This window comes from Notechis scutatus, chromosome 3 (assembly GCF_049901735.1).
Source record: "Notechis scutatus isolate UNSWTSFEM ecotype Mainland chromosome 3, rNotScu1.2, whole genome shotgun sequence".
Classification (NCBI taxonomy): Eukaryota; Metazoa; Chordata; class Lepidosauria; order Squamata; family Elapidae; genus Notechis; species Notechis scutatus.
Window position 1 is genome coordinate 105,252,109 of NC_142011.1, and position 22,362 is coordinate 105,274,470.

Consider the following 22,362-nt stretch of genomic DNA (forward strand, 5'->3'; position numbering starts at 1 on the left):
TATAAACTCCAGGAAAATAACCAAGAAAAGTCCATGGGAAGAATGCCAGCAAAGATAAGCCTCTTTCCAGCTAAACACTGATTGACTTCAGCAATTTGAACTGCACAGTTGCAAACTTATATACATAGCTCCCACCTGCAAGCCACGAGGAGGATTATGGTAATCTCTTGAGTAGACCTCGCTTTTCCCTGATCCTCTCCTCCCTGCGTGACCTAGGATGGATAGAGGATGGGCCTGGATCCTCCTCTGACTGCTCAGCCGGCCTCTGCCCTTCCCCAGCTTCCTCCACCACCTCCACCAATGAAAGTTGCTTGGCCATGAAATCGAAATTTTGGCCAAATACCGGTTTTCAATACAATATATTCGCATGAAAATGACTGTCAGATCGTCTGAAAACCTCTGAAAAACAATGCGATACACAGACCGAAGCCTTCTGACTGTGAACAGCGCTGCGTAATATAAGTGGATGTTAACCTGGATGTAAACATCTCAGTATTGGATTGTTTTCTCGCCAGCCGGCGCGCGGCGTCATGGAAAATCCCGGATGTGTGACCGAGAGAATACGCCTGTGGTACATGTAAGCTAGCTAAACGCATTGTGCGTGTACTCTGCATGCATGGTAAGGCAGCTATGTGTAATGTGTATGTGCACAGCGCATGTATATTAGCAAGTGGAAGCCTTACGTTAGCGTTAGCCTAGTCTCTAAACCATATTTTACCCCGAACAAGTGAACAACTCTACATCTACGGAAGATAGCAGCGATGGGAAAATGGAAAGGGAAATATGACAGTGGTAGAAAATATAATAAATCATGGGAACAAAAGTTCTTGTGGCTCACAAAATCTAGCGATGGAAGTGAACATGGATTGTGCAAGCTTTGCAAGACACAAATCGCACCAAATCTTTCTCGCCTTTCGGACCATGAAAAAACGAAGGGGCATACAGAAAGAGTAAGTGCTAGTTCTCATTGTGCAGCATTACCCTTTTTTCAGAAACCGAAAATAGACAAGGATATTGAGATAACCAAACGCATAGAAATTGAGCTTGCTGTGACTATAGCGTGTCACTGCGCAATGTCCACTGTTGATCACCTGGCAGAATTTATGAAGAAGAATGGGAAAGGTAGCAAACTCGCAAACCTTCAAGTTCATCGCACTAAGTGCAGTAAACTTATCTCTAAAGTAATTTCCCCTGCTTTGAAGGAGACTCAACAGCATGATGTCGAGAACAAAAAATTTGCAATCCTCATCGACGAATCAACAGACATCGCTATTGACAAGCATCTGTGTATTGTCATCAGGTATTTCAACCAGTCAAAGTTACATATTGTGACTGAATTTGTTGCTCTAAAGCCCGTTGTTGGGGCTACAGGTAGAGAACTCTTTGAAATACTCAGGAACACACTAGATGAACTCGGTCTGAAGCTGGTTGACTGCATCGGGTTAAGCAGCGATGGTGCATCTGCGATGATTGGGGAGCACAACTCCGTGTGGTCTCGAATTCGTGAGCAATCACCTCATTGTCAGCTGAACCGATGCATATGTCATTCGCTTGCACTTTGTATCGAGAAGGCATTTGATAAGCTTCCATCAAACCTGGGGTATCTCCTAGCAGAAATTCCCAAGTGGTTCAGCAAGAGTATCCTCTGGAGAGAAGCATTCTCGGATCTGTTCAAAGTGATGGATGCTACAGATGAGCGAAAGGGAACACCTCTTCCTTTCCAGAAGCTGTCTGCAATGCAATGGCTGGTGAGGGGCAAAGTCATCTACAACATTCTTATCAACTGGGAAGAGCTGAAGGCTTACTTTTCGGCAGTCATCCCCACTACCGATCCCTCCTGCCGGTACAAGGCCAGGGAGATCCTGGGGATGTTGTCAGATCCCGTGAACGCCTTGTACTTTCACTTTGTGTCCCCCATCGTCGCTGAATTTGAGTGGATCAACTCTTTTTTTCAAGCAACTGATGCTGACCCAGAGGAGATGGTGCAAGAATTGCTCGTGCACTACAAAAGTTTGAAAGGTCGTATCATCGACAGCGAAGGGAAACCACTTGACCTGGACAGAGTTGATTATGGGACCAAATTTACGAGTGAGCTTCGTTCCGTCGTGAATAGCTAAAATCGTTCCCCTGACGCACTCAACAAGGCAACAGAGATGAAGACACGCTGTGCAAGCCTCCTGAGTGAAGCCCTCAGTCAGCTCGAGAAGCGCCTTCTGGCATAGATGGAAGTCTTCAAAGGTCTAAGAATCTTGTCACCGAGTAAAGCGTTGAGCCAGACCGCCAGGGTTCCATTTCAAGATCTGCCAATGCCTCATCTCCGAAGTGCAAATGAAGCTGTGATTGAGGAGCAGTATCGGAGAATTCTGCACGTGCATTGGGCAGAGGAGTCAGTGTTTGATGGAAGAATTCCAAGTGACACAGCAACCTTCTGGGCAGGGGTGTTGCAGTACAAGTCCAAAGCGGGTGAACAGCCGTTTGAACAGTTGGCAATGTATGTGCTGTCCTGCCTTGCAACACCAACGAGTAATGCCGTTGTAGAACGCATTTTCTCTGCAGTAATACATGTGAAGACGAAGGCTAGAAATCGCTTACAGACGGAAATGTTGGACGCCATCATCAGAATTCGTACACATCTATAATTTCAGGGAAAGTGCTGTACAGATTTCAGCGCAACAGAACGCATGCTTCAGCTGTTCACATCAGAGAACATGTATGGAAACCAAGCTGGTCAACCAGATCATCCTGAGGATATTGACGAGGATATCATGAACATTCTATATTAGAGCACTTCATTCATGACTTTGCTCCTATTTCAATCATACTTGACAGACTTGATCTTATAGTTTGTTTGTTTGTTTTTTTACCTTTTTCTTTCTTCACATTGCTACAATAGAAGTACTCTTTGTTTTCATGTAATTATTGGGATAATTCCTCTCTTTTTGAAAAGATGGTTATTGAGCATTCAGTTTTCATAAGGATTCTATATATAATTGCTATTTTTGTGTCGTTTTATTTGTTTAGTGATTATATTTTTTCAATCGGGGAATCCCCTAAAACCCTCATGTCCTAGCTCCCCCCTCCTCAGGATCGCTGCATTTGGCCCTGAGCTTTCCAAATGGTAGTAGCCGTTATTTGAAGTGAGCTGCCTAGCCTGGATGTGAGTAAAGAAACGCAGAAATTTCCATGACGTCACGTCATGTTGTCGAATAAAGACTATTTTTTATGATTTGATTATTTAAAAACAGTTAAAAAAACAAAAAACAATATATCCTCATATTATATTGCATAAAAAAATTTGGCCGGAAAATTTGGCCGTTTGAGAAAATAATTTGGCCGAATTTGGCTGTATTTTGACTTGAGTTTGGCCGCAGAGCCAAGCTGCGATCTGGCAACCCTGCCTGGAACTGGTCTAATAGTGCTGCCTCATTCCATTGTACATCCTGAGCAACCACCCAAAAACTAGCAATATAATCCATCAGTGAGCCACGCCCCTGCTTCAGCTCTCTCAAACATCTGTTTGCTGTTTGGCTTCGAACAGGGTCCTCAAACATGGCCTGAAACTGATGGCAAAACTCGGCATAATTGTCCAACACCTGGTTGTGCTGGGTCAGCAGAGGCATCGCCCAACGTGCTGCAGAACCTGACAACAAACTAATCAAAAACCCCACCTTATCCCGGTCAGTGGGAAAGTCCTCAGGCCGAAGTCTCATGTAAAGCTGGCACTGCCCCAAAACTGCTGGAAATTGGGCCAGCGAACCATCAAATTTATCTGGCACTGCCACTGGGCATTTTCAGCGTGGCCGGGAAGCTTGCATTTGTGCCACCTGTGCAGTCAAAAGAGACACTTACTGGGTTAACTGGGAAATGTCTGCTCTGAGCTGATCCATGGTCACCCCACAAAAAGCAAAAATAAGTTGAAGGGGTGACTGAAGTCAAAATGTGATGACCCGTATGTTAGGGATAACATTGTTTACCCTAACTGGTTTGGGTAAAAATAATAAATAAGTTATCATGGTTTGTTGGTTAAAGTGTGTGTAACTTTAACTACAAGAATGTAATTAAGGGTGTGGTTGTAAAAGCACCATAAAAGAAGCAAGTCAATTGCAGCTCTCTCTCTCTGGCTTAATGATCCCTAATTACTGGATGGATTGATGACTGCGTTTTTTTCCTTACTGGAACGGAGGAGAGAAAAGAGTGTTTATTTCTCAACGGAGAGAAGAGAAAATACGGACTGATTTATTGTAAGTGAACTGACATTGGCTATTCAACACGGACTTTGCAAATTGAGTATACCCGACTGGACTGACTGAAATGATACATGACTAATGGACCGTTTATTTTGACTATGCTATAATTCCTAATGGAATAAACTATATTTTTGATAGCACAGGCGTATCTGTATTTTTACTGCGTGTTAACTAAAATACAAACTTATCTCACACATTTACCTGTCTGCCTATCTGACTACGCTACACATTCTGTTTAGTTTGTTTTCCTTAACACTCGTTGGGGAATTCAGGCTTAACACGTAGTCTCAAAATAACCCCAAACCCAAAACATATATTAAAGTCCGGTAAAGCCTTCAACTTAACTTCACTGTTTTATTAGGCACAGTTTAAAGTCACAAAAGTAAATAATGAGGCAAACAAAAAACCAAAACAAACCGCATTGATGAGAGTTCCGAAGCAAGCCAAGGTAACTAATTATAAACTCCAGGAAAATAACCGAGAAAAAGTCCATGGGAAGAACGCCAGCAAAGATAAGCCTCTTTCCAGCTAAACACTAATTGACTTCAGCAATTCTAACTGCGCAGTTGCAAACTTATATACGTAGCTCCCAGCTGCAAGCCACGAGGCGGATCATGGTAATCTCCTCTTGAGTAGACCTCACTTTTCCCTGATCCTCTCCTCCCTGCGTGACCTAGGATGGAGAGGGGATGGGCCTGGATCCTCCTCTGATTGCTCAGCCGGCCTCTGCCCTTCCCCAGCCTCCTCCACCACCTCTGGAGCCACACTCCCACTCCCTGTTGGCTGTTCCTCCTCTTCCTCAGAGTCAGACTCCACCAGGGCCATGACAGATATTTCTGTCCAGCAAGTCATTCTGTGTGCATATTGTCCCAGGGCCACTCTAAAAGATGGATAGTTGTTTGAATAGCGACATATTTGCAGTTAACATCCTTGTCTTCTGGGAGAAGTTATCTGGTTTTTAGTTCTAGCCAAATCAGTGTGCAGTTTATTTAAATATCTCCAAACTTTCTACTCCAGGAATTCCTCAAGCAGTTGTATCCAATTATGAAAATGTTTAACTTAAAAGTTTCCATCTTTTTAATCATTGTCTTTAAGGTGTACTTGTAGACAATTTGAAAAGTTCCTGCAGACATTTCCTTGCTGGTCTGCAGTTTTTCCAGACATGTTGCTTTCACATAAGCAAAATGGCTTGCTCCTTTTCAGAACACTTGAATGGGGATATTTATTGCCCACCTCAACTTGAATTTCAGAAATCTACCATATTAATATCCCTTGTATTTCTTTTTCTATGAGTTTAGGTTCAAATGATATGGTCCAGAAAAATGCCTGCTATAATAGTCATAAATTTATGACCCATAGATGAAGGAAAGTGTATCCTTTGTATTGGAATACATCACAATGAGGCTGATTTGAAACACTATAACCTGTTTTTAGTCACCAGAGCTGCAAGTTGAAGAAATTTTAAAAATACTATTTTTTATTTTAATAAAAAAGTATTCTGAAGCGGCTTCCGGTTTTGCCAGGCTTCGGTGGCGGCGGGGTTTCGCGATTGTGCGCGATCCCTGTTGCGCTAGCCGTCTTGGTGCCTCCGATCCCGACGGGTCTGGAGGATAAGGCTGCCCCGTAGAGGCAGCCGAAGATGGGGGGGGATCCGGACAGGGGTTTGGGGTTTTCGCAGACCCTCTCCCCACCCGGCATAACCCCCTTTTCTCAAGGCGGTGGAGCGGCGGTCAGCAATGGCCGCCACAAAGAAGCCGGCAGTTGGACAAGATTGTGCTGGAGGAAGAATGAGAAAGTTTTGAAGCGAAAGTTTTTTGGCTGAACTGGGACTATAACATGCATTTAATATCCTGAAAATCTTGATTTTTTTGAAAGATACTTTGTTTCCAGAAGAGATCTATAAGTGGCGAGTGAAAGTGCTGAAAGAGAAAGTTTACTCTCCTTCCCTATGGAATCAACAAATGGATATTGAAAAGCCTGCTATTTTACAGAAGGTAAAAATTTAAAGCTTTTTGTTACAAGTGGGAAGGGAGAGGACAAAAGAAAAATTTATATTAAGATTTTGTTGGAGGAGATGCCTGGAAGATTTTGAGATTGGAAGTTAATCGCAATAAGACTTTAAAATACAGATTGTTTTTTTTTTCCCTTTCCAATTGATACTACCCCAGGAAAAAAAAATGTGAAGGGAAGAACTTTGTGCTCTGTTTGGATTGTTTGATGACTTTGGGATTTTGGGGAATTGTTCTAAGCTTTGAATTATCTTGGTTGTTTTAAGAAGAAGAAGAAAAAGAAGAAAGAAGAAAAGGTTTATAATGGCTTTATCTGTTGATGAACTGAGAGAGGAATATGGTAAAATAAAGAAAGAAGGCAAAGACGCTGTGAGAGAAATTTTTCGCTTTTTAGAAATGGCGCTTGCTACTTATCAGCAAACACAACAATTGATGGAGGAAGCAGAAGAAGAAGAAGCCATCTTTAACGAATCTACAAAGTTGATTAAGAAAGGAAGGAGAAAGAGAGGAAGGAAAAAGGATATAAGACTTAAACAAACATCCAAGAAAGAGAAAAATAAGATGCAAAATCAATACAATGTTGGAAAGCAAAAGAAAAGAGAAATACAACAGAGAGGGGAAGCTAAGGGGGTAAAAAGACCAGATGGGATAAGATAGGAAGGAAGAAGGGGGGAAGCCACAAAGGTATGAAACAAGATGTGAAAAAGAAATTTTTTTTAGGGATAAAGGGTAATGTATAACTTTGTTTCAAAAGGATTCTGCAAGGTACATAAGATAGTATTGTAGTATTTGTATTAGAAATAGAAAATTAGAACTTTATAAGACTTAAGTAAAGATTAAAACATTAAAGGTATTAAAAGGAATGTTTAAGATATTTAGTCTAAGTATAGAGTTTAATTGACTATTGTGTGGATGTTAGTATGAACTTATTATTGTAGCATTTGTTTTTGAAATAGATAATTGGAATGTTATGAGATTTAATGTTTAATTATATATTTAATTACTTTATGGATTTATTATTTCTTTCTCTCTTAAAAACTAGTAGGTAGAATGTACCAAGCAGAATCAGATAGGGAACTAGGTGTTACCTCAAATGTTAATGTAGGGGAACGATGGAAAGGCATCATACTTCGATTAGTGATTTCAGGAGAAATCTTTTTTTTTTTCCTACTATAGGGAATGGGATAAATAGATAATTGGAAAAGAATGGACAAAAGATACAAGTACAATGATTTAAATTAAGATGAAATAAATAAAATAGAATGAAGAAGAGTGGAAAGTGGGGAGAAGTTATAATGAAGATATAGAATGGTAAATAAGATAGGTAATGGTATATATGATGAGCATAAATTTAATTGAAGTCCATATAAGGAGAGGTAATCCGGGGCCAAGCTACTTTTTAAAAAGAAGTTTTATGTTTTGTGTTTTGTGTGTGTATGTCTGAGATTTAATAAAACCTTGGAGGAAAGCTAGAGGAGAATAATTGCAAACAAGACAGAGGGAAATATGAATATGATGATTATAAAATGGATAAATACAGAAGAAATGTAACTGAATAAGAGCAAAGAGAAATAATGAGAAATCTGCTAAAAGATATTTAAGTGGAAATGGGATATATCAGAACTATATTGTATAAAACAATGTTTTATCTGCCTTGTAAAATTTATAATGGAAAGAGGTTTAATGTCTTCAATGTTTAATGATGTTTTGTTTGTCTTTAAAAATTAATAAAATCTGTTTAAAAAAAAAGTATTCTGAAGCAAGAACTTGATATTGTTAACTGATGTAATTCGTTAGGTCTTGCAACTGTTAGCAAGCTAGACAAAAACATAGCCAATGACATTTGGACATTTGGTCTTATACATCCCAGGCCCATAATGTCATGTTTCACAAATAAAAGAATTCCTGCACCCACAAAGTATCTCCAAATTCTAGGTGTAGATCTACCATTACTGAACGTAGTTTCCTGCAGTGGAAATTAACATATTGAGGTACATCCAGATTTATGCCACATGCTGTCATGATTATGCCACATTCCAATATTCACACATCTTTTCTCAAGAGTTATGTCCTGATCTGACACATTCTCGGTATCAGGGAAAGAAACAGGAGAACTCTGATGGACCAAATCAAAACAGATTTGGAGAGGTTAAGGAGGTGGTCTGCGGAACTGGACTACAAAAATCTGATCCACCAGATATGGAAATTCTGATGCTTTGTTACTGTTTGATGACCATCTGCACTTTAACAGTCCGGATCTAAGAGCCTTTCTGGGAAGGCCCTCAAGATCTGCAGAAACATAAATCACTTTAGAAACTACCACTTCAAAGAAAATAATCCCACTCAGTTCCCCAGCATGTAGCAAGAGCAGGAAAAAAAAATCCTTTCTTCTCAGAGAGGTTTTCTGACCCCTTGCACTTCTTAGGAACAGGAAAGCTTCCTATATTGTCCCACCTTCAATCCACCCCCCCCCCAATCAAATTTAAAACCAAAAACAACAGTAAATGCAATCTCGTGGCAATTAAACGTATGCTGAATAAAGGGTACTACCAGTCTTGGTCCAAATAAGGAAGAAGCAGAGTGTTGGAAGAAAAATCCAGGTCCAGTTCCAAGCTGGGAATAAAATGATGCTTAAAAAAGAAAGATCCGTTTATTGATGAGCAGAACCAACACAAACAAGCTTGCAGTTGCAGGACAGCTGACAAAATGGGAGTTGAGAGTGAGTGGTGTTTATTTTATACCTTTGTGATTCCTATGGGGTCATGGCTAGCTCTACAGGCAAAAAGGAAAAAGCAAATCCTAGGCCCCTCATCGAGTTGCTTATCTGAATTTCTGCCTGACTCAGTCTTTATGAATGGATTACCAAATCTACATTTCTGAAAGCTGGCCTCTGGTTCTGTTTGGAGCAGGGAGACTGGGGCTGGTTTCTGTCTCCCTTAAGGCCCCCACCCACCCATTTCTCCTTTAAGGGAAATATTCTACCCTGTCTTTTTAATATTCCTCAAAATATTTCATTTTCTAGGAGGGTGGGTGGGTGTTGACTTTTTACAAGGGCAACCGATCCCTGGCTAGGCGCACGTCATAGTCACATAATCCAGTGCTCTCGCCTCACAATCAGGAGGCTGCTGTGAGTTCGATCCTAGGTAGAGGCTAATATTTGGAATAGACCCTCCTGCTCGAGCAGGGGGTTGCACTAGATGACCTCCAAGATCCCTTCCAATTCTATGCTATGTTCTATATGCCTTCTATGTTACCAAATGGCCTCGTTAAGCCTCCCCTTCACTTCAGCGCAGAATATGCACAGGGGCGATTATTTCGTTGCGATCGCCCAAAATGAGAAAACTTGCAAGTGATAGAGCCGATGATCCCAGCATAGCCTACCTTCTACTCACGGAAAACACCAGACAGCACTATTGCACTAGAGACCTTTCCAACTAGGCGAAATCAACGAGCACGGGGGAGAAGTCTCTTTATTTATTCTTTCTCAATCAATTTATTCCGAAGGAAGCGAAGCCAAACTACACGAACTGGATTGCAAAAGCCAGGGGACCTCTGTCCAAAGCAGACTTGCGAGAGGCTTTTATCGCACCTTCAACCTCTGGGGAAAGGAGGAAACAGTCCCGATAGCTAAAAGGGAAATGAGATCAGTTCTCAAGGCATTGCAGAAGCTGGGCTCGGTCTCGGCTGCCCAGTGATACAGACAGTCCGGTGCCCTAGCTCCGACTTCCTCCTTCCGCAGACGGCCATGGGGCGCCGGACTGGTCTGCTCTGTGTCTGCTTCGCGTTGCAGTTGATGGGGGCACAGGCGCAAGCGAGTAAGGACCGCGAGGAAGAGGCTGGCAGCGCGGATTTCCAGAGCCGCCTGCAGTACGAGCATTTGCAGAAGCAGCTCGGGGCCGTGCGGGACGTTTCCCACCGGTACTGGAACTCGCTGGCTTGCCAGTTGTGGCAGGAAGGCTGCGAGGAAGAGGAGGAAGGCAGCAGAGGCATCCTGGAACAGCACGGTAGGGTCCCCGCGGGGTTTCCCCCCGCGCTTTGCTGCTTTTCTCATTCGCGAATGGCCGCCGAATTCGCCCTTGCAGCCTCCAAACTCCCAGAATTCTTACCGTGGGCTCTATGGAAGAAAGGACGCGGAAGTGCAGGCTTTGAACATAATTTCTAAGTATATTCTGAACGTGCTATTACACAACAAGCGGGCGTAGAAATAATTCCGTTTTACATTGATATTTTAAAGCAGAGGTTTCCAAACTTGGCAACTTTAAGACTTGTGGACTTCAACTCTTCAACTTCAACTCCAGCCAGCTCTGGGAGTTGGAAGTCCACAAGTCTTAAAAGTCGCCAAGTTTGGGGACCCCTGTTTTAAAGCTTGGGGATTCGGTCGGATATCGCTCCCTTCTTCTAAGAAATGCCCAAATAAATTGATTAAAGGATAAAGTAAAAAAATGCTCCCAACTCCCACAAGTTTTTACTAACACCACACTATAGATAGGTTTAATAAATGATTTTTATGCTGGTTGATCTAGGTATTTTGGAATAGGTTTCATATTGCTCTGAGACAATTGTAGAAGCAAAATGTCGAACTTTACAATCAAAGTAGCAAAAATCCATTGCCCTGTTAGAGTATTGTTCTCTGTAAAGCAAAAACAATTTTACATGTACAGCAGAATGAGAAAGTAAAATCGTATGGTGACTGAGCAGAGGAGCCTATCAGAAGAACCACACACCACGGGTAATGAAAAAAAAATTCTCAAGTGTTGGAAGTTAAAACCCACTCCTCTCCTAGAAAAATGAAATATTTTAGGATATATTAAAAAGGCAGAATATTTCCCCTAAAAGAGAAGTAGAAACTCAGAGAGGCAGAAACTCAGCCACCCCACCTCCCACCTTTGGCCCAGGCCTTAATGGCCCATTTACAGTCTATTCTGCATAACAAAGGTCTACCTCCCTCCTTCAGGCAGACCCATTATAGCTAGGGTCTTCAAACTTGGCAAGTTTAAGACTTGTGGACTTCAACTCCCAGAATCCCTGAGCTAACATGACTGGAGGAGGAATTCTGGGACTTGAAGTCCACAAGTCTTAAAGCTGTCAAGTTTGAAGACCCCTGCATTATAGGAAGCGCAAAGCCCTTTCATTACATCATCCAGCAAGGCTCAACCAAACCTGGAACTCAGGACAGCCTACATGGCCCCATGGAGCCTGCATGGCCCCATGGGAATCTGACAACCAATCAGAATACAAGCTCAAATTCAAATCGCAACAGGGCATAAATCTCCCTCTCTCCCTCCCTCTCATTCTCCCCGCCCCCTCTCTCCCTGAATGGGACATCAGGGTTTCGAGAAAGACTGATCCAATTGCAATCTCTTCTGATTACAGTAGTGGGAACTTTCCATGTGTGGCTTCTTATTTTCAGCAAAATGTTATCCATCCAAGACTTAACCATTTCCTTCCTTCTAGAACAGTGTTTCTCAGTTTGGCAACTTTAACAGGTATGGACTTCAGGATGCTGGCCAGGGAATTCTAGGAGTTGACGTCCCTGTCTCATAAAGGTGCCAAAATTGACAAAAAACTTTTCTAGAACAAATGGATGTTGTTTGCTCATGTGTGGTCTACTTCTACAATTGCTTCACTGTGGGTGAAAGAACAGAAAAGGGATCATCGGAGAGACACAGGCTTGGGTTTCTTGTTGGGTTTCTCGTATCTTTGCATCTGTGTACTGAAATCCATGTGTTCTTTCAACTGGCTATCCCAGACTGGCTGATTTAGATCAGTGCTAAAAGTAATAGTAAGCTCTGAAAAGTGGAATTACCCTTGTAAGAGAAGAATAGTATAGAAAAGGCTGCTATTGCACTTGCAGCAGAAATGAGAAGAGAAAGAGTTGCTGTGCAGTATTGGTTACTTTGGGCAAATGAATGTTTTTTCATCAGGTGCAATGAAAATATCACAGCTAACAGCAAGATTTGTAAAACAGACTGAGGATGGGGAACAAGATAGAAGTTTCTTCAAGCCAATTGCCTAGTAACAATTCAAATATTTCTTTTCCCCCAATCTGGTGTTCTTACCTTTTAGATTGGAAGTTACCCATGGTGACAGAATTAGTCTCTACCTGGTACTGTGGCTTTGGCAGGTGCTGCCCAACAGGAGACTGCAGAGTGGTCAACAATATCACAGGTAAAGACTTTGCTTTCTTCTTATTTTAATTCCTTCCCTCCTCTATATTAAAAATACTGCATTACCCAAGTTCAACATTTTATGCTTCTGAAATTTAGAAATGTGATGCTATACAGCTTTAATTTGGCTTAAAGGCTAATTAGCTTTGTTTTAAGTGGTGTGTATTTTGTTTTATTAAAAAATAAATTATAGTACTCAATGCTCTTTTCCTAACTGCGTCTCTTTTAGTATAATAAATACTATATCTTTCTGGGGAATGACAAAGGTATAAAACCAAAATCTTTCCCTTTAATTCCAACACAGTAAAGTTGCACTGTTCCTTTTTTATTTGACATGGGGACCAATTCTTTCCATTATAAACTAATGATTGAAGCACTGAGACTGAATACATATTTGATCAAATTAATTGGGAAGAAATGGTGAACAGAAGATGATTCTGCTAAAAGCAGCTAGATTGGTTCTTCATAATTCCTCTCCTGATAAGGAGAGGACTTGAGATCACCCACAAGTGCTCTGTACATTTGCTCCTCCAATCTTTGATGGCTTTTGTGCTCTGGGACATGAGAAAACAGCTATTTTGCTCAAATTACAATTGTCACCTTTAATAGAAACTTCTCTAATTACTTTCAGAAATATTTTTTGTTGACTATTTTCAGTCTGGATTAATTCTGCAGTTTTTGTCATGTTTTCCAAGTTACCTGCTGAAGCAGAGGATCAGAGATAAGAGATAAGAATTTACATAGAGAATATGTACTATCAAACGTAGTTACGAGACATCTTTCTTTTCTGAAGAACCATTAGAGATTTCCCACCCACATTAAGCATATCTTCTTGCACAGCTACAAGAACTACTTGTTTACATAAAGAAAGAACAGTAAGATCAAGGGTCTTCAAACTTGGCAAGTTTAGGATTTGTTGGACTTCAATTCCCAGAATTCCTGAGCTAACATGACTGGAGGAGGAATTCTGGGAGTTGAAGTCCACAAGTCTTAAAACTGTCATGTTTGAGGACCCCTGAGTAAGTGGATGACAAGTGGATTTTGGAGCCAAGGCTACAACTTGTGGTTTCGCTTTTATGCAAAACAACTTGTGGTTTCACTTTTATTTGCTTTTATGTTTGATAATTTGAGCTCAAGAAAATTCTAACTTGATCTTGAAAATCCTGATTTCTAGCAATGTAAAGCTTATGCAGTTTCCAAGTAACATCCTCTTTTTCTTTCCCACAGGCTTGGAACTGGTTCTGAGCAAACGACTCCATGGCCAACATTTGGCAAAAAAAATTGTCCTGAAAGCCATTCGGGGTTTCTTGGAAAAACGACAGCCAGAGAAAGCACTAACTCTTTCTTTTCATGGCTGGTCTGGTACTGGCAAGAACTTTGTAGCTCGTTTAATGGCAGAACATCTTTATCGAGATGGCCTAAAAAGCGACTGTGTTAAAATTTTTATCTCAGTACTTCATTTCCCTCATCTCAATTACATGGACCTTTACAAGGTGAGAGAATATTTGCATATTGTGTGTCTATGTGTGTGTTAAGTATAGTGCAGTTTTAGGGAGAGGCTTCTACTTAGAAGTCAGACGTGCAGAAGGTCCATGGATGAATTATTTTATCTTGGAAGATGTACAAAACAAGGAACTTTAGAATTCCTGGATGTTTAGGGAACACAACATTAGTGAAATCTGTACATGTCATACCACATATCCACACAAGTTGCCTTGATTGTCATTCAATGGGCTATTGTAGACCACTGGTTTTAAAAAATCCTGGATTGGCTAATTAACTTAAAAATTGGCTATAATCATGTGAATCTTCCTATATCCAAAGATCTGTTCGGGTTAATCCTGCTGTGTGGTCTCTCTCTAGCAAAGGGCACATGGACAGTGGCCTGTCCTTAGGGATCCAAACAAAACAATGTAGCTTGACGAGACTAGATCAAAGCACACAGAATATTTATTTTGGTCCAGGATACAAAACAGTAAAGACAGTATCACTGATGCTCAAAAGCAAGTCAAAGTTTAAAAGTCTAGGTGAGTAAGCTGAATCATGGGCCCCTATTAATATGAATAACATCCAGAGTTAGGTGGCATAAAAATTTAATATATTATGATTGGCTGTGCAGTTGGCAAGATCTTTAAACTGGATTTGGCATTTTTGTCCACTTGTTGAGTTCTAACCAAGGATCTGGGATAGAAAGATAGTGTTTAATCATATTAATAATATTGTTCCTGCTCTTAGCCATTGCCAAGTTTTGCTGCTATCTGCTTAGACTGCTACGTTTTTGTTTACTGGTTTTATAATCCTTTTCCATGCCATGTCTTTTCTATCCTTCAGTTAGTCTTTCTTGAGGATCACTTTAGTTTCTCCAATATTCAGTAAGCCTTTATGGCATACTATGAATGAGTGTAAATGACTATGACTTTATGGCAGGGGTCCCCAACCCCTGGGCTGTGGCCTGCTCTGGCCTTGAGTCGTTCGTAATCAGGCTGCAGAAGTGGTGGGTGAGCGCGTATGCACATGGTGTGCACACGCACTCCATTTGCACAAGTGGCGGTTGAATGCCCATCACTCACACAAATGGAGTTGTGCATGTGCCTACTTCTCGCACGGAACCATCCCCTCTCCCAACCACTCCTGCCATTCCGCAAAGCCGAAAATGTTGCAGAACTCTGCTTTATGGCATCATCTTCACTCGCCTCAAATACTCTTCCAATGTTTATCCAAGGAGCTCAGTATTTCAAGCTAAAAAAAGAAAAGAAGCCCAGTTGCCGTGACTTAGTTTCCAGACAACTTTATCGGGATGACTGAGAATCTTCATCGACAGTTTGAAAGTTGTTAGTAAGTCAGTAAATGGCTTGTAGTTGCCAGGTGTTGCCCCTTTTGTTGAATCTTTCATTATCAGGTAGGTTTTGCCAGAAGTTAGCCATTCTTTAATTTCACCTTGTAGTATATTGTTGAACTGCTTGGCAATGAGTGAATGCAGACCAATCATGTTTCAACCAAAAGCTATAGCAGTTCATCTTCACCTGGTCCTGATCAATTCTTGATCTTCCTTACCCTTTTCTCTACTATATCTTCTGTGGTTACAAATTCTTTCATTTCAATCTCTTTTTAAAAAAATTCTTAACCACCTCCTTTAGCCAGGCTGCATTCTTATTGTACTTCTTTGGGTTGTCCCATATCTGCTCCCAGAAATGTGTTTTGTCAGGCAATTATAAAAACCTTTCTGGTGGGAATCACGGACCTTTAGATCATTCTCCCTTGGAAAATATTTCTGGTTCCCTCACTAATAGCATACAAACAAGGATTTTTAAATGAAAAAAACGTTTGGATTTTGTTGACAATTTCATATTGACTTCGTTTTTCTTGATGTTTTAGAGATTGCTTTTAAAAGAGGGGATACAAGGCCATAAATAAATCTCTGGCTACACCAATTTTATTTATGCCAATTTAATCATTCGTGCCTGTTTTCCCTGTTCACTCAGGTTGAGCTAACAAAACAAATCACTGAGACAGTCGGACTCTGTGAACAATCCTTGTTCATCTTTGATGAAGCAGAGAAGCTTCATCCTGTTCTCCTCAATGCCCTCGAACCATATGTGGGTCACAATGGCAACACTGACGAGGTTGATTACCGGCAGTCAATCTTCTTATTCCTGAGGTAATTTTTGTTTTGAGTATAAGAAACAAATCCTAAGTCATATTTTCTGGGGACTTTTCAGAATATTAAAAGTCTGAGCTTTTAATATTGAGGAGTAATCCAGGGTAAAAAAACGAGGTAGAAAAATCTAGAAACATATCAAGACTTCCACAAGTTTATTAAAAAGCTCTTCCTGAAACTTTCTTGCCACTTCCATTAACAGATCCCGAGTTGCACTTTCTTTTGGCCTCGCCGAAAAGCTGAACTTTGCAAAAGCAATAAGATTTATTTCTGTCCTTTTACGAATTCTGTATAGTGCAAGTACAGAAACATACAGGGGATGATCATTTTATTCTCTGACCCTACTATCGACAATGTTGCTGATATTCAAGGATACCCTTTAGAGAAGAAAGACTCATGTTCTTAAAAATACCTTGCCTAACATCTAAGAAGCAGCTTTGAATCGTTAATTAAAATCTCATCTACCTTTATTAACAGCTGGTCTGTTGATAATGATAATTGAGTTTGAAAAGCAAATACAGTGGTACCTCAGCACTCATTGTTAATTGGTTCCTGGAAGCACAATGAATATAAAAAATGATGAGTACCAGAACTTTCCCATTAGGAACAATGCCGTGAGTCACAAGGCATCAGACATTGACAAATTTCTAGCTTGTGTGTTGAGTACCTGATGAATACCGGGACAAAATTTATACATCAAAATGCCTTGAGTACCAAATTCAATGAGTTTCAAAGCAGTTGAGTACCAAGGTACCACTGTAAGTCCATTTTTGCTACCTATATTTCTTGCACTGGATCTTTGAAACCAGTAAGATTTGTGCCAATTTCTTTTTTTTTTATTTACTGGGACCAAAATTTGCCTAAAGCCCAACTGCTTTTTTACTTAAGAGGCTAGGGATTTACCTAAGTGAACCAAATCCCTTACTGAAAATCCTCTTTAGAGGGAAGACAGCAAACACGAATGCTATTAATGCACTAGATGTCTTAAAACAAGTGTTTCTTTTTCTCAGTCTACCTATTCCACTTTAATAATAATACTCTCCCAAAAGAGTAGGACAAAGAAGAAATGGGTAAAGAAATCATGCTCCACATCTTTATCTCATTCCAGAAAACAGGAGGTTAAAATGCACATATGATTACAGAAAGATTGCCTGTCCTTACATTCCACCACAATCCATTCTGGGAAATTCAAGTGAATTCAGACTGATTTAATGTATGAGTAGAAATGAGAAACTTTCACCCTCAGGACTTTCGACTAACAACTTTGCCCTGTGATATTATTGTGAATACAGGACAAGGCAGCTTATGTATTAAGGTTATATTTTGCTGCAACTGCTAAATTCTGTTGGTCAATGAGATAAGTTCTCGACTTATGATCACAATTGAGCCAAACATTTACACTGCTAAGCAAGACAGTGTTGCCCCATTTCACAACTTTTCTTGCCACAATTCAGTTAGTAACACAAATGTTAGTGAAACTGGCTTCCTCGTTGACTTTGCTTGTCAGAAAATCCCCAAAGGTTGATCACATGAACCCAGGACACTGCAACCATCGTAAGTACATGCCAATGGTCAAAGTGTCCGAATGTTGATCCCGTGGGGGACGTGCAACAGTTGTAAGTGTGGAAAATGGTTGCAAGTAACTTTGTTTCAATACTGTTATAATGTCGAACAATCACTAAATGAATGGTTGTAAGTTGAGGACTATTCTTTTTTTTTGTACCCAGTAACACTGGTGGAAACATCATCAATAAGGTGGCCCTGGATTTCTGGCAAGCTGGTCAAGCTAGGGAGGAGATCACCATGGAATATTTAGAACAACTCCTGCGGAGGGACCTGCTGGATGCCCCAGGTAAGTTGCTGTTTGTTCTTAAGGCTTTACTGCCACTGAAGTTCTAACTCGGGTAGTAATGCATTTTTTTGTCTTTTGCAAGATATTGATTGAAGGCAAATGTGGAGTACTATTTGCCCATACACAAATAATATCAGTGCTTTTAAAAAAATATGTGTTAATTTTCACCATTCTAATGGAATGAATAATTGGAGGAGGGATCTGTTAACACATACTGTGGCAAGCTAGGTTTTATTTTTCTTCAAATGTTAGAAATTTCCCTTCTCACCTGCAGTTTAATAGGCACTTACGAAAGATATTAAGACATGTTGGTCTAAAAGGAAATATTACAGCATCTTAATATCATGTTTCATGACATAAGCTTTTATGAACTAGGTATCTATTCATCTACTCTTGCAAATGTAAACAGAGATGTTAGTGGGAAAGAGACCTAAATTTTGAGGTCAGAGGTAAATGAAATGCAGTAACATTAAAATGATAACAGTAAAATCTATAAACAGGTGGTATCTGCCGAATCTAGCGATACCTTCATTGTAGCTTGGTAAATGAATAGGCCCCTTTTTCATTCCTTAGCTTAGCTGAATCAAAGGAGGAGAAAGTGGGTTTTTATGAACAAGTACACGTGATCAGTGGAACAGTTTTTGTTTCTACCTAGCCAGGTCTTCCAGACTGAGATGAGAGAAGATTAACCCTGTCAACTGTCTGTAGGAATGGGATGAAGTCCCAAAATACCCCAGGAAACAGGAGTTTTTCTAGATACTCCATTTCCATTTCCTTGTGTGTTTTACTCTGCAAGATAAGAGGCAGAGTAAGCCTCTTCCATAAATTCTACTGCAGTGGCTCCAACCTTGGTTAGTCTGCCAGAAAGTTTTCAGTTTGCTTTTGTTCAGTTGAGGGGGTAGGAGGATGATTTAAGTCTACTAGTTACTAGTAACTAGTATCCACTGTCACACAAAAAGAGTTGCATCAGAACACTATATGGCAGGGTGAGAACCCACTGTATGACCCGGCAAGCTAAATAACTGGAGGTAAGTTACCTATGTGAATAATTCAGCAGAATGGGTACCCACAAGCATTTATTACAAAATGCCTGCATAACACGCAAGAAAGAGAAATGCAGAAAGAAGATATGAGACCAACTACTGTATGTAGCACACCCTGCCATACATCAAAAACAGAACGCAGCTTCTGCAAGTGAGTATCGCGCACTGCCCAGAGGCTACCATATGAGAACAAATCATGCATTGCAAAGATCACTCAGAGGTGGGAGTTACTTCTAATATAATCTACCAGGTCCCTTGCATGGATTGCCCCTTTGACTATGTAGGACAGATGGGGAAGAAGCTAACCACCAGATTACAAGAACACAAGCAAGCAGTCAAGAGATCCAAACTCATTGGTAGCTCCCATTGCAATGGACAAAGACATACACTCAATTTCACAGCTATTAAGATATCTGGCTGTGGAGGTAGAGAGAGCGAGCCAGGGAAATGATTGAAGCCTGGGAAACGGCCCCCTTGTCAGTTAATAAGGAGTTCTGATTTGCCACCAGCTTACCAGGTACTGGGGACTTGACAGTACAAGGAAAAAATAGCCAATCACTGGCCATCAACACACCAATCAACCAATAGGAAGGCATAGAATAACCCAATAGGAAGGCATAGAATAACCCAAAGCACAAAGAGAGAAGTCCCTGAGGATGGGCTCCAGCATGAGTCTGAAAGCTCAGAAGACTAAACCTCTTGGTCCCAGTGACCAACCCAGAATGGATCTTGCAACATAAGATTTTTCACTGTTGCTGATATTATCTTAAAATATGCCATATGCATCAAAGATACTATAAACTATATTTGGTCTCCCCGGTAATGCCAAGTAACTAGTTACTGTCTACCCTGGTCAATAATGAAGAAGCAGGAGATATCAGATATTGAATTGTGCCTTTTTTTCCCCCCCAGATGCCCGCAACTTTCTTCTTCAGAAGAACCTCATAGACTTTCTGGTCCCTTTCCTGCCTTTGGAATATGACCATGTGAAGCTGTGTGCTCGGGATGCTTTTCTTGCTCGAGATCTACAGTTCACTGAAGAGATGCTAGATGAGGTTGCAAGGACAATATTTGCTCCCAAGGGGAATAAATTATTTTCTGCTCAAGGTTGCAAATCAGTATCTCAGCGTATAAACTAGTTTCTTCTTTGACAGGGGGAAGGTGAAGATTGAAATTGAGTTTCTTTTATCTTATACAAGGGACATATATTTTATTTATTACACTAATAGTGTAATATTACCTGTGTTCTCCATATTATTGGGGTTGCTCAGCTAAAAAAGGTAAGAAAACTCCATTACAGATATCGAATCTACATGAATGGTATTACTGAAATAGTAATATATCCAGAGTATTTTTCCAATACTGGTTACAAATGATGCCTTTGGGTCATATTGTTTATGACCATTATATTGAGTGGGTTTTTAAGACAGCTTGGAGAGAAAACATGTGAGGCTGACTTAACATGTGAGGCTGACTTAATTTTATTCCAGGTCTTAGATAGCTAACGATGATTTGAATCAAACAAATTCTTAGTTTGCATTCTTAGTGCAGTGGCTGGGCAAGGAACTATCATATTCCCTTACAATGAAATCTACCTCTTCCACAATCCTTGTGTCGAATTAAGGTATGGAGGAAATATTTTGTCCTTTATTAGTGGCCTGGTGTCACTAATTTTTCATTTTATATATATTTAATATCTATCTAAATATTTCACATGAATATACATATCAAAAGACAAAATATGAAATATGAAAGTTAAAAAGGAGGAATTTAAATTGCAAGCCTTTGCGGACGACTTGGTCTTTATTTTGGAAGACCCTCTAGAGACAGCTTCAAAATTACTGGAAAAGATAGAGACGTATGGTGAGATGGCTGGCTTGAAAATAAATAAAGACAAAACAAAGATTCTGACAAAAAGTATGTTATTAAGGCAAAGAGAAGAGTTGGCAGACCTATTGAAAATTCAAGTTACGAATAAAGTTAAATACTTTGGGATATTTTTGACGTCAAGATGTATTACACTGAAAGAGAATAACTATATTAAACTTAAACAGCAGATAGCATCTGACTTGAAAAAATGGGAAAACCTACAATTATCTTTGATAGGTAGAATTTCAACAATTAAAATGAATATTTTACCCAGAATTTTATATTTGTTTCAAACAATACCAATTAAATTAGGTAAGGATTATTTTGAAGAATTAAATAAAATTGTGTTGAAGTATATATGGCAAGGTAAGAAAGCGAGAATAAAACTAAAACTTTTACAGGATGCTAGAACTAGAGGAGGATTTGGCCTTCCTAATTGGGAGTTGTATTATCAAGCTGCAAACTTAATGTGGGCTAAAGAATGGATAACGTTAAGAAAGTCTAGATTACTGGCATTGGAAGGACATGACTTATTATTGGGTTGGCATGCTTTTTTATGGTACAAGGGAACTAAATTGCAGGGTTATTTCAGAAGGCACTATATACGGGAATCGTTATGGTTGAATTGGGAGAAAATTAAGAAACAATGTTATCTGAAAATACCAGTTTGGTTATCAACTATCGAAGCTTTTTCCTATCCTATAATTTATAAGAAGGAACAGTTAGATATGGGGAAATATTGGATGAAAAGGGTGAACTTAAAACGATGCAAAAGTTAGAAGAACAAGATATAAAGATGAATTGGTTTTCATATGCGCAAATACACTCAAGGTATCTTAAAGATTCTAAAACAGAAGGATTTTATGATAAATTGACTGATTTAGATAGGATTTTGACAGGTTCTGATGAAAAAGTGATTAAAAACTATATAGTTATTTGTTGGAAATTAAATTAGAGGAAGAACAAGTCAAAGAAGCAATGATTGTTTGGGGGAAGAACTTTGGATATGGGATTGATTTAGAGAAATGGCAAAAATTGTGGTCTCAAAATTATAAAATGACAACGTCAACAGCATATAAAGAAAATTTGTATAAGATGTTTTACAGGTGGCATTTTCCCCCGACAAGAATAGCAAGAATGTTCAAGAACAAATCTGAAAAGTGCTGGAAATGTCATCAGATCCCTGGCTCATATTACCATATGTGGTGGACTTGTGAGGAGGCCAGGAAATACTGGACTAGAATTCGCATATGGTTGGAAGAAATGACAAAAGAACATATAGATTTGAAACCAGAGATTTTTCTATTGGGAATCTTACCTGATACATTTAATAAAAACTTAAAGTACTTGATTGTAAATGTGTTAAGAGCGGCTAGGATTGTATTTGCTAAAAATTGGAAGAGTGAGAAAATACCATTAGAGGAAGAAATTATTAAGAAAATACTGGAATGTGCTGAAATGAGTAGATTGACATTTGAAATTAGAGAACAAGAAGATAAACAATTTTATGAAGTTTG

The 22,362-nt window shown here is 39.8% G+C and overlaps 2 protein-coding genes across 2 annotated transcripts; both read left to right on the plus strand.

Annotated features, from left to right (window-relative positions):
• The first annotated feature begins 761 nt into the window (after window positions 1-761).
• Window positions 762-2,117, plus strand: LOC148131318 (E3 SUMO-protein ligase KIAA1586-like). Its single transcript, XM_087960007.1, has one exon. The coding sequence runs from the start codon at window positions 762-764 to the stop codon at window positions 2,115-2,117; it is 1,356 nt and encodes a 451-aa protein (XP_087816133.1).
• Window positions 2,118-9,684: 7,567 nt separating this feature from the next.
• Window positions 9,685-20,715, plus strand: TOR3A (torsin family 3 member A). The gene is made up of 6 exons (XM_026669213.2): window positions 9,685-10,260; window positions 12,323-12,424; window positions 13,651-13,916; window positions 15,906-16,081; window positions 17,809-17,933; window positions 19,889-20,715. The coding sequence occupies exons 1-6, from the start codon at window positions 10,002-10,004 to the stop codon at window positions 20,113-20,115; spliced, it is 1,155 nt and encodes a 384-aa protein (XP_026524998.2). The 5' UTR covers window positions 9,685-10,001; the 3' UTR covers window positions 20,116-20,715.
• The last annotated feature ends 1,647 nt before the right edge of the window (window positions 20,716-22,362 follow it).

Excerpts from the sequence above, each read along its gene's own strand:
- LOC148131318 (XM_087960007.1), top strand. The coding sequence starts at position 762 with ATGGGAAAATGGAAAGGGAAATATGACAGTGGTAGAAAATATAATAAA.
- TOR3A (XM_026669213.2), top strand. The coding sequence starts at position 10,002 with ATGGGGCGCCGGACTGGTCTGCTCTGTGTCTGCTTCGCGTTGCAGTTG. Across the intron at positions 12,425-13,650 it reads AGTGGTCAACAATATCACAG|GCTTGGAACTGGTTCTGAGC; the intron begins GTAAAGACTTTG and ends TCTTTCCCACAG. Across the intron at positions 17,934-19,888 it reads GGACCTGCTGGATGCCCCAG|ATGCCCGCAACTTTCTTCTT; the intron begins GTAAGTTGCTGT and ends TTTCCCCCCCAG.